This window comes from Lepisma saccharinum, chromosome 22, assembly GCF_977018435.1.
Source record: "Lepisma saccharinum chromosome 22, izLepSacc3.1, whole genome shotgun sequence".
Classification (NCBI taxonomy): Eukaryota; Metazoa; Arthropoda; class Insecta; order Zygentoma; family Lepismatidae; genus Lepisma; species Lepisma saccharinum.
The window spans coordinates 2,377,369-2,388,986 of NC_139250.1; the positions used below are offsets into that span (position 1 = coordinate 2,377,369).

An 11,618-nucleotide genomic window follows, 5' to 3' on the forward strand; every position below is an offset into this window, starting at 1 on the left:
AGCGTAACAATTGAAGGCGAGGGAAATAAATACGTCATTTGCGTGATTATGGCGGAAGGTAGTAAGGATGAAGACAATCCTTATTCTTTTTACAAGTACTCGAAGAAGAAAAGTCGAAATCGGGAACAACATGACGACGAAGAAACAAACGAAAACGAAGCAAATGTTCTCAGGCCCGACTTGGGTATTGGCTCTTGTCCTCCCTCGAAGAAAGGTTAGTGACTGACTTGTTTGAGTTTATTGAATTAGTACTCATAATTGACATGTAACTTTTTTTTTATCCAATCAATGCGAGTTCAAAGTTTTCGCTTTATAATGTATATATTTGAAGTATTGGCAAGCATTTCGCATTCAGAATTTTTATATAGTGAACCTATTTGTTCAAAGGAACTAATGTTTATGTGGTTTCATTTTCCTGCAAAAAGGGTTACAGCCACGGAATATTTCCAAATTTTAAAATGTCATTTTTAAGAGCGGATGGCAATAATTAATAACACACAGGACAGGGCATATTCCAGCCACTCACTAGTGAGAAAAGCAATGTTGTTCAATTAAAGATACAATAATAAAATAATGTGATAGTGTGCATAGTAGGTTAAATGATAACAAACACACTTATGTGTTTATTGATGTGGGGAATGATGGAAATGTTGCACACGCTGAGGAACAAAAACTGTAACCTTGATCGAAGCATTAATAAGTAGCAATACCATGCATTTGTGGAAACAATATTTACTTCCAGGAGATATCACTTGGTCAAATAATTATTTGTAAGTAGAGGATTATCAATAATTATTTAGGGTTACAAAATAATTTTCCCCAAGTGTTTTTTCTCTAAATTAATGCATTAGTTTTATCACTTCACAGCCTCTGAAAGTAGCAGACGTGAAGAAAATCCATTTTCTTTCAAACACTTCTTGAAGAATGATTCCAGCAACTCCTATGTTGGGACAGGCGCTCGGCCTAAAGTCTACACAAGTTCTTCCCAAGAGAAATCTCCAGAGCCTGCTGGCAGCACATACAGGAGCAGCAGTGCTAGAATGGTTGGTACACCGGAAATCACTGCAGTGTTGCCAGATTTTGTACAGGATCATCTGGTTATCGAACAGTGTTACATGAACAATTCTGACGAGCACTCGCCTCAGCTTCCGGTCGATCTCGATAATCTTCCGGACTTCGCATTGGATGGCGTGAATGGTGCAGGAAACGGGATTGGGAACATTTCCGATGGAAGGAAAGTTCACAGGAGAAACAAACATGAACAGAACGCTCAGGAACAAGTGCTCAGTGATTTGCACCTCGATTTGTCTCTGAACAGAGATCAGGGTTCAAGGGGTGAAAATAGACCTAACAATTCTGTTCCGCTCGACCTGCCAAATTTTGAAAATAGTGCAATAGACTCTAGAAATTGTGGTTTACCGTTTGACCTGCCGCTCGTCGCCGAACCAAAAGATATTTCTGGAGTTACATCCGGAGGTTCAAGAAACTCTCAGCAAAATAGTGATGTTAACGTGTCAAAGAGCTTACCTGATTTTCTTTCCGATGGTGCATTGCATAGCAGTCACATAAGTGCCGGTGATACCACTCAGGATACTAATACTTCTGAAATAGCTTGCAGTGGACCCTCAAATCCACAGTCACCAGACAAGGACCACCAGAGAGTAAGTATTGTTTCCTTAGTTTTATGCTCCATAAAGAGAATGCGTAGTCCAGTTTCCATCGCATATAAATGTTCCTATTTTACTTCATACATATGATCAGGTCATTATTCAGGTTATTAGATTTGGTAACACTTTCATATAGGTGAGATGGATTTCTTACGTTTTACAGGAGAAAGTACTTACGCAAATCATTTTCTGTAGCTTTGTGGAAATTCGTGAATGTAGTTTTGATTCATTTTAATGCAAATGCATGTTGTTTTCTGCGAAAATCTCTGTCCGACATGCTGTTGCTGCTGCTGCCATTTGCTTTCTGCATGAGAGCACAATGTTCCATGTGTTAGATGACGTAAACCCCGTAGTCAGTGTTTCAAACCACACTGTGTTATCGCTACAAGATGACGTGTCGAGGATGCGCCGTGAAGTTGTTGCCAGGTGTGGAAGATGGTGTTGAATTTTTAATTCAACACGGAATCATGAAGAAAGAAGTGGAATGCAGGAATTCCGTGTATTTTGTTTCATCGAGAAAAAAAACCCGATGTTGTCCGTATATGCTAAATCAAACGAAATGAGTGCTAATGGAACCTAATCTAACAGGCCTAATCTAACCCCGTACGCATTCCTTGTCGCCGTGATGGTTCGTGGGGCTATCGTGAATTATTGGAGCTACCCGTGGATGGTTTGTGGGGCTAACGCCAGTGGTTTAATAATTACTCTTTATGCCAAACATTGAACTTTTTTTCGTAAAAAAAATCTGGGCACGAAAGTAGGTATTCTTCGTAAAACAAGGTTGCAACACTGCATGCACACTTCAAATCGACAAAACACTGGCACAACGTGCGATGAAGGGGTACGCTATCGCCATATTGTGTGTGGAAATAATGAAGAACAGTAAGTACTCGGTAATGTAAGAAATATACATTATTTTCGTTAGAAATTACTTCACCTAAATAAATGTTCTGCAATGCATAGTAGTATGTTATCAATGTAAAAGAGTGGGAAATAAATGTTTCGAAGGTGTCTCACCTATATGAAAGTATTACCTTAGATTTCAAGCTATCACATTGCAAACTGATAAAACATAAAAACTATTATTTATATGTTGTTAATGTTTGTTGAATTTTTACAAATATTGCTGGGTAAAATGCATGCTTAGTATGCTTCAATATGTGCACCGTTGGTGGCACGGCAAAGTGTCTAAATTATATTCTACCTCATCTTATACATTCTCTAGCATTTGTTGCATCGCATTATCTGCAGTATGAACTCTTTCACATAAGTCTGGCAGACTTTGAACCTTTGTAACATGCACTTTGTCCTTAACAAAACTCCACAAGAAAAAGTTGAGCGCAGTAAGGTCCGGCGACCGTGGTGGCCATGTCATGATCCAATATACTCTCCCAATCCACCCTGGATTGAAGTGGTCATCGAAGAAACGTGGGACTTCCTTAGCCCAGTAGCATGGGCTCTGTCTTGCTGGAAGTTAAGGTGCAGCATATTCCTGTAACATGTTCATGTACAGATTTCAATTCTGCAAGTTCTAAAAAACAAAACTTTCTGTTGTGGCATCCACATGGCAACCGTCTCGGAATGTGCAGCATGCCACAGTGCATTTTCTTTAAAACGTTTTTCAGTTACTCTTCATAGTGATACCAACTTTCAGTCATTTGAACAAATGGTTTCAGTGTTTGGAATTTTTCTTTTTGTACAGTCCTAAGCAAAACACCCTGTATATGCATACATGTTTTTGAGCAAGTAGTCAAGGCATCACAGTCACTAAGTGTTCATTAGTTATTAATGTCTACAAGTATTTTGTTTTTATTTTCAGTTGCGTGAGGAGAATGGCAGACTACAGAGGGAACTGGAAATTGTGAGAAGGCAGCTAGCAGAAGAAACGAGGAGGTAAAATTCCATGTTATCCTAGAAAACTATGACAAAATCACATGGCAAAAGCAAATGTCACAATTAAGTAATAACTGTTTTAGTATTCTCATCTCGTTAGTGAATCTATGAAATATTTTAGCAAAACTCTGCTACATTTACATGGACTACATTGTCTGGTAACTTTCCTTTCTTCTGAAATAATGCCTTCCACTTCCCGATTCAGAGAGAGAGAGAGACAGACTTGCCTCAAGACAGTACATGCCTGACGAAGCTAGGGCCTCCCCATGGCACAGTGGTAGCGTCATTGCCTTGTAATCCAGGGGTCCCGGGTTCGATACCCGGTGGAGGCACAAGTGGTTCGGATCCCACTTTAAACTGTAGGTCCAGTCCCGATTAGCCTTACTGTGCATAAAGTGGACTTAATACAGCAAATCAAACCAAACCTGACGAAGCTACCAGACAGGTGGCAAAATCAATCGTGAACAAAAACTGCACGGAAAAATTAACTGTAGTTTTTTGTAGTGAATTTACTTTGACAAGTACCAAAATAATAACTGGATTTTATGACCTCTTACTAGTTTGTGTAATATAATTTATTGAAGTGTAAATATTCATGTAATCTCATTACTATCATCTGGTGTAGAAATCGTGAGATTCAATGAGAGATTTCTTTCCATATACTCTACCTTACAACATGTTGCAATTATTGCAGGCTACACGATTAATGTGTTTGTCCGCTTTTCAGGCGAATGTCCTTGGAACAAAGACTGTCGTCCATGCATGAGAAGGACACCGAGGAAACGGAAACTCTAGAGAAGGCGATCGAGAATGTGGAAGATAATCTGAAGAGAACCACGGTATTTAACTGTTTATGTACACATAGAAATTTCATTTTTATTAATTACTAAATGCACAGCTAATTTCTCCAAGACTAAGCATGTCAGGAGTCTTGGTCCTACGGAATATTTTTTTTATTTCATGAAAAGCAAGAATGGTGATGTCAAAATATGTGCGCTGTTCGATATCACTAAATTTCATAACATAGGTGCAAACTTTTTGCATTCGTCAGTCGTGTGGATCTCAGCTATTTATGGTTGTGAGGCCAGCAACAAATCAATAAGATGTTTTAACCAGGTTACGTTGGTTCAAAATAAGATTTAAAAGTCCTTCAATTTTTTTTCCAAGCGACAAAGCTGAGGAACTCCACTTCTAGCTACAGACATACAGTGACACCTCAATTTTACGTTTTTCAGAGGAGCAACATGGGGGAAACACATAAAATGTGGGAGACTTTTGTAACTTTTTTCTGTATATGTACCATGAAGAGCGAATGATTAATGGTTTTATTGATGCCAAGTACAGTTTTGTACGCCTTGTAATCAAGGGGTCCCGGATTCGATACCCTGTGGATGCACATAGTGGTTCGGATCCCACTTTAAACTGTAGTACCAGTCCTGATTAGCCTTTCTGTGCATAGAGGGCTTAAAACAACAATCCAATTCAAAGTTTGGGTAACAAACTATCAGTTTTTCTACAATCTTGATGTAGAAATCCCTGGTGGTGTAGTAGTAACTTCTTTGCCTTGGAATCAGAGAGTCCTGGGTTTGATTTCAGGTTCAGGCACATTGCACAGTGGTTTGGATCCCACTCTGAATTGTAAATTCAGTCCCTATTAGCCCATCTGTGCATAAAGTTGGCTTGAAACTAATTTCAATTTGATAAAAAAAGTTAGTTACAATCTTGAGTTTCTCAATTTTACATGGAAAAATATCAAAACAGGATTTTTTTGAAAAAAATAGTATTGTATATTGCATTAACTTAATCGCAGTAATTACAAATTGTGAAATGGATGAAGTAACAAACACAATTGAATACGTATGCCTCCAAGATAGCTTGAAACTTAAGTACTGAGGAATGATGGAGATAATGAAAAAATAGTGTTCAGTCTTTCTTGCATGGTATCTATTTACTACAAGACTTTTGCATGGATTTAAATGTTTTAAAACATGACTAGTTCAAAGTTTACATATATTCAGCTGTAAATGTTCATGCAAATAGCCATTATTTGTTTACTGACCCATGCTTTTCCATTTTTTTTAATGTCTTCTTTCTCCTTTCCAGAAGCGAGCAGTTGCAGCAGAGGGACAAGTGGCAAAGTTCAAAGCAGAGATGAAAATTCTTATGGTGAGTTCTGTGAATATATAGAGGATGTCCCAAATAAAACTAACCAAAACAAATGTGGTAACAAGTATTTTTTTTATTTTTTTTTACCAGCAATATGGTAGCATTAGTCATATCTTAAAATGTATTGCTTGCTTATTCATACTGTTACCAATAGAGCCATCTAAGCAGAGGTCACTCCAACACAAGAATTAACTAATTTTAATCCAGTCTTGTATTAATTAATAAATCACGTTTTTTTTAAGCGTTGTTTGTTGGATTTGTGGTTTTCCTAGCCTGTATTTGAAAAAAAAGTGCTGGCCCTGAATTATTTTTAGTTTTGTCTACCACTACCTTAGATCGCACACCCGAGGAATTGAACCTGGACCTCACGCCTTGTAGACAGTCACCCTACAGAGTAGACCATCATGCCTGAAGGCAGAGGGGTAGAAACATACAGGATTCCTGGTCACCATGGCAACTAAATTTTCAAATTGAGTCCTTGTTTTTTTTTTTTAAATATTTTGTGTTCCCATGTGGAAATTATCATTACCTTTTTTAAAAAAATAACGAGTACAGTGTGTGTTTTTTAATGTTTGTGCCACATGTATCATTAAATCCGAATAATAAACATGCCATTATAATTCATGATGGTTGAAGTAAAGGCGATTTGATTGTGCAATAGGATATGCCATTACTGGGAAAAAAGAAATCATACTTGCTAGCTGAATTTTATAATCTGTGGTGATATGGTAGAGTCGAACATATGCTAGAATGTATTGCATGGTTATTCATGCTCTTACCTGTTGGGCCTCTAGGAATACTACTTTGACAAAATAATTATTACTTTTAATCCAATCTTGTATTAATTAATAAATTAAATGTTTTAATATGATAATTTCAAAGTGTGTAGCTCTACATTAGCATTCTTAGACAATATTTGCCAGAAAAAAGAAGCTGGTGTCTGAAATACTTTTAGTTTTATAGAAAAACCTGGCTGAAGGGGATGTTTCATAAATTATAGTGGCCAGTTCATGTACTTCTTAGGCCTTTGCAACCCGTTCCCCCACACTGTAAAGACATGTGCAATCACAGTGCAATAAAGTGACGCTGGTTCCAGTAGTTTATCATTATCTATTGTTGAAGTATGCATTGAGAAACTGGGTGAATTGGTGAGGTGAAAATTTGGTCTTTCAGAATGAAGTCGTTGATCTGAGAAAGGAGAACAGGCATCTACGGTCTCTGCAGCCTGGTGTCCGCGACAACGATCCTCGCACACACAGCATTGCACAACAATTGCACGGAGCTGCCAACACGGCTGAACATTCATTGAGGTAAGTTTCAAGATTTTGCACCACGGAGAGTGGATTTCAAATGCTAAGGTGTCAAGAGTGTCGATATACAGGGTGAATTGGTAAAATTGCATTTAATTTTTAACCGTAATTAGTCATTTATGTAGCTGATTTTATAAAATAAATTTCCAAGATTATTTCTTCTCGTTGAAGATTGTTACAAGCATTTAAACATGTCTCCTTTTTTTTAATATGTAGTCTTTCAAGAAAACACACAGTCGCTTCATGAGACATTTATTTTTAGTTTAATCAGTGTTGCAGTTATTATACTAGGATTGTTGTTAAGTGTGGACATACCATCATTTCAAACTCAATACATATTTGATTGAAAGATTTCCAAATAGGATTACTTCCTAACAAGTGAGATTTTGATGGGTGTTAGGTCCTTCTTGATAATGTGTAGGAATGGGGTACAGATTATAATCAGTATCAGCTGACAGAGATATCGGTTAAATTGCCACAAATTTCACAAATCCAATATGTCTGTACTCTTTAATTTAAAGTAAATTTGTTACTTCGGTTGCTTTTAACAATAAAATTCATCTACAAAAATACTTATAATCTTATACGGACATTCCACGAAAAGTGGTCCTACTCCACGTTAATAGCAAATTGAATTAAAATGGAAATTATTATTGTTTTTAATTGCATTAAGGTTTAGATGTTTGTCAATGCATATAATTTGCACATTTCACCAACAAGAGTTACTAGCATCTGCAGCCACGTGTCGCTTCCATCTGAAAGCTCCGTTAAACAGGATATATATACACACATTCACGTAATACTTATACTTCTGCATGTATGTTGTGAACATTACAGATTTTTAATTGTCCCGAAACATTGAATATTTTGATATTAACATTTGTTTCATATTTTATAACATCAACATGTAATATAAGACATCAACGAGTTACTAAAAATATATCCGCGAAACTTACTTGTAAATGTTCTATTAATTTCGATGCCCTCTGCCACCATCCACTTGGGAACTCGATGCTTCACTGTTAGGTTGACTTCCGGTTCCTGTTGTTCTTTCCTCGACTACTGCTAGGGGCGCTGGTGTAGCCATTTCGTCTGCTGCACGTGATGGGTTTGAGCTGTTGTAATAGCGGGAGCCAAACATGATGAGAGCCTGACCACTGTCGATGTTCAGCTCGTGCGGAAAGTGCATAATTGCATGCGTCTCTTTGATTTTGGTGTGAGGGTGGGAGATGTGTTCCTAACTGAAACTTGTTGGATCCTGTGTTTATTGAACTTTAGGTGTCTTGCTAGCCCGGTGGTGGGTTGGAATTTTTTTGCATCTGCTAAATGCTGTTGTATACGCTCGTTGACAGATCTGATGGAGTTGCACTCACACTGGGCATCATATACACCTGGGTTGTCTAGTGGGGAAAGGAATGATCTCTTGTTTGCTTAGGGCACTGGCTGTTTTCTTCATTGGTTTGTGAGAGAGTTTGATGTCATATTGTTTCAAGGTCTTGGCTAGGCGGTTGGATGTAGTCTGGTGGTAAGGGAAGGGAATCCATTTGGCTTTATTACTGCTGGCCGGGTGGTGTAGGTTAGGTTATCGTACTTGCATTTCTGCTTTGCTGCACCATGTAGAGAGTTGATGTACTGTGTATCCATTTTGAAGTCCTATGTCCGTCACTATGGTAACTTCTTCCTTCAAATCTTCTTCACTTGAACAGTGGGAGAAAGCTCTTCTGTAGAAGTTAAGTCATGCATTGGCTTTATGTTGGGGTGGGTGGATATACTGGTTCCCTGCCCCTGGTTTTCTATAGACCGTGGTAAGTAAGTTTCGCGGCTATATTTTTAGTAACTCGTTTACGTCTTATATTATCAACTGCGTTGTTTATTCCCCTCAACATTTAAATTGAAACACAAGCATGTAAAAGCTTGTTTTAAGTCCATTGCATGGTTAGATGTTCTCATCAGGACTACATGTTCAGTTTTAACCCTAGCTTACCCGTACCGTACGAGAAACTTACATATTGGGGGGGCGACACTTTTTTTATCACTAAAATACAAGAAACCATTTTATTATTGAATCATTGCTTCCTTTACTGATGACATAAGCAGTTATTTATTAATTATAATAATTACAAAAATTACTATCATTAATAAAAAATAATAACCAATTATTACATGTCTCACATAGGCTATATTTTATCATTCACTAAACTCACAAAATCCATAATAATTTTTATTAATTCTAGCTTGCAGAAGTGTATTTGTTTATTAAATATAATAATTGCCATCATTACTAATCAATTATACACTGTCACTGGCATGAGTGTCTCGAATGAGATACATTCACAGATGGCGCCTGATATGCCCACCACGTGCATTTTGCCTCCTAATTACATTACATTTATGTCTTTATGAACAAAAGTAATAAAGGAATATTTGGAACATCCTAGGAAACAATGTAATTTATTATTTTCAAACTGTTGGAAAACCTAAAAAATAGAGCCTTCCCCTCAACTCCCCGGTTCCCTAGGGTTAAAATTGTATCTGAACCGTTATGCAATATATGTCCACTGGGACCAATATTTGTCTTTTGGCTGCTACATGATGTACATTTTTTTTAGCTAGTTGTAAAATATGACACTACAAACCTGTAAACTCTTAACAGTAACTTCAAGTGAAATAGGTTAGCTGTAATTGGTAAAAAGCCAAAATTTCCAGTTTTTTCTTCTTCAAAGAAGCCTGCTTTTTATCGGGAAAAAAAGCTGGCTTTTTTTTGCAACTCTTTTAGCAGACACCACAAAGTACTTCATAATTCTATGAAATCAGCTCAGTGTGATTATTTTAATCCAATTATGTCTAGAACCTTAAATTTTGTGTGTAAAATGTTGTGCACGTAACACTGGAATGCTGCTATACTGGATTGGTAAAATGCTGGTTATCTGTATCAGTTAAACTTTATTGGTGCATTTGAACCAGACATTCGGTTCTTTTTGCATGCAAATAATTGTCTTTTATTTCACCAAAATTTGTCCGTAATAATGGTTAACAAATGTGTATTGAGCAACAATAAAATCAACATCTGGGGAGTGTTTATTAATGTCAACTTTTTTTTTTTGGTCAGTGTTGGCAGCAGTGACAGTTTCCAGTGTTAGCACTATTCAAAATTCCTTGCATATATTTCTTTACAGGCAGCTACTAAGTGGAGTGGAAAACCTTCATGTAATTGCCGCGACCCTTGAAAACATGTATAAAATTCAGGAGCGAACGGACGACATTTTGGGCGACGTAGACGATTACGATCGAGCCGGTCCAGCACTGTGACTTGCCCCACTTCTCGGATACAGCATATGAAGAGAGACACTCTACGAATACGAAAAACCACGGGCTGTGTTAGTTAGTACGTGTAAGTGTGCGTGTGCATGTACGTACTGAATCGTTTTTATAATTTTTGTATTAGGGTCACGAGAGAGATTTTGATAAGGTGAGCGTGTGGTCTTTTGTGGATATATTTTGCTACGTTCCTGTATTTCAGTGTGTCGTAAAGGATGATGTAACTTTTTGTACAATGGTAATCCATGTGTTGTCAACAATTGCTCACGTAGAGTCCGTGTGTGATGAAAGTGCTATTTGTGAAACGATCAGTTAACGTTCTTTTGTGTCTCCTCCAGATGGGGATCATTTCAGTGCCAGTGAGATCGTTTTAGTTGGATGTAGGTTTTGTGAATGCAGTCCGAGTTGCAGTAGTAAAACGGCATGAATTGCAGCTTTGTTCTTTCTGTTCTAGGCAATATTTTAAAGATATTATTGTTTGCATGTAAAAAGTAAATAATTGTTATTAATTCCAATAAATGGATTTGTATTAATTTTGCTTCTTTTAATTACTTCAGACATACATAATTGGTATGACACATCTAATGAAACGGGGGCATCCCTGATGGCACATTGGTAGCATCGTCACCTTGTACTCAAGGGGTCCCAGGTTTGATACCCGGTGGAGGCACATAGAGGTTCAGATTCCACTTTAAACTGTAGGTCCAATCCCGATTAGCCTTACTGTGCACAAAGTGGACTTAAACACCAACTCAAACATCTAATGAAACTTTAAACATTAGCTTTATTTTCAAGTGATAAAGAGGATACTTAGAAACAAGCAATCTGGTGAAAAATCAAATTAAAAAGATAATTTTCTGAATAACAGATACATATATAGGGTAAAAATATGTATATTCTTGAAAATCTAAACCTTTCCAAAGCCAGACGATGTTACCTTTGATGTTCACCGAGAATATACATCAGCTGTTTTTTGAATGATTTTTGTTATTTAGTGTCACTTTTCTGCCACTTTTGGCTAATCACGATGATGAGACACTCGCAAGCAACACCCATGCCCTGGCTAGTATTCAAACCCACTTATCTTTTGAGAAATAATGTGGAGCAGCTCAAGTGGAACCTCGATTTTAAGTTTTTCAGGGGGCAAGCTGAAGACACTTAAAATTCTGGAAAATGTAAAATCAAGGAACATTTTATGATATTTTGCTCTTGGGACCATCATGATTGAATGTGCCTGGTGTTTCATAATAATTGAGAGGTTTCA

The 11,618-nt window shown here is 37.3% G+C and overlaps 1 protein-coding gene across 1 annotated transcript; it reads left to right on the forward strand.

Annotated features, from left to right (window-relative positions):
• Nucleotides 1–10,888, forward strand: l(3)04053 (lethal (3) 04053). The gene is made up of 7 exons (XM_083143983.1): nucleotides 1–214; nucleotides 868–1,661; nucleotides 3,487–3,560; nucleotides 4,288–4,399; nucleotides 5,664–5,726; nucleotides 6,900–7,036; nucleotides 10,213–10,888. The coding sequence occupies exons 1-7, from the start codon at nucleotides 49–51 to the stop codon at nucleotides 10,343–10,345; spliced, it is 1,479 nt and encodes a 492-aa protein (XP_083000109.1). The 5' UTR covers nucleotides 1–48; the 3' UTR covers nucleotides 10,346–10,888.
• The last annotated feature ends 730 nt before the right edge of the window (nucleotides 10,889–11,618 follow it).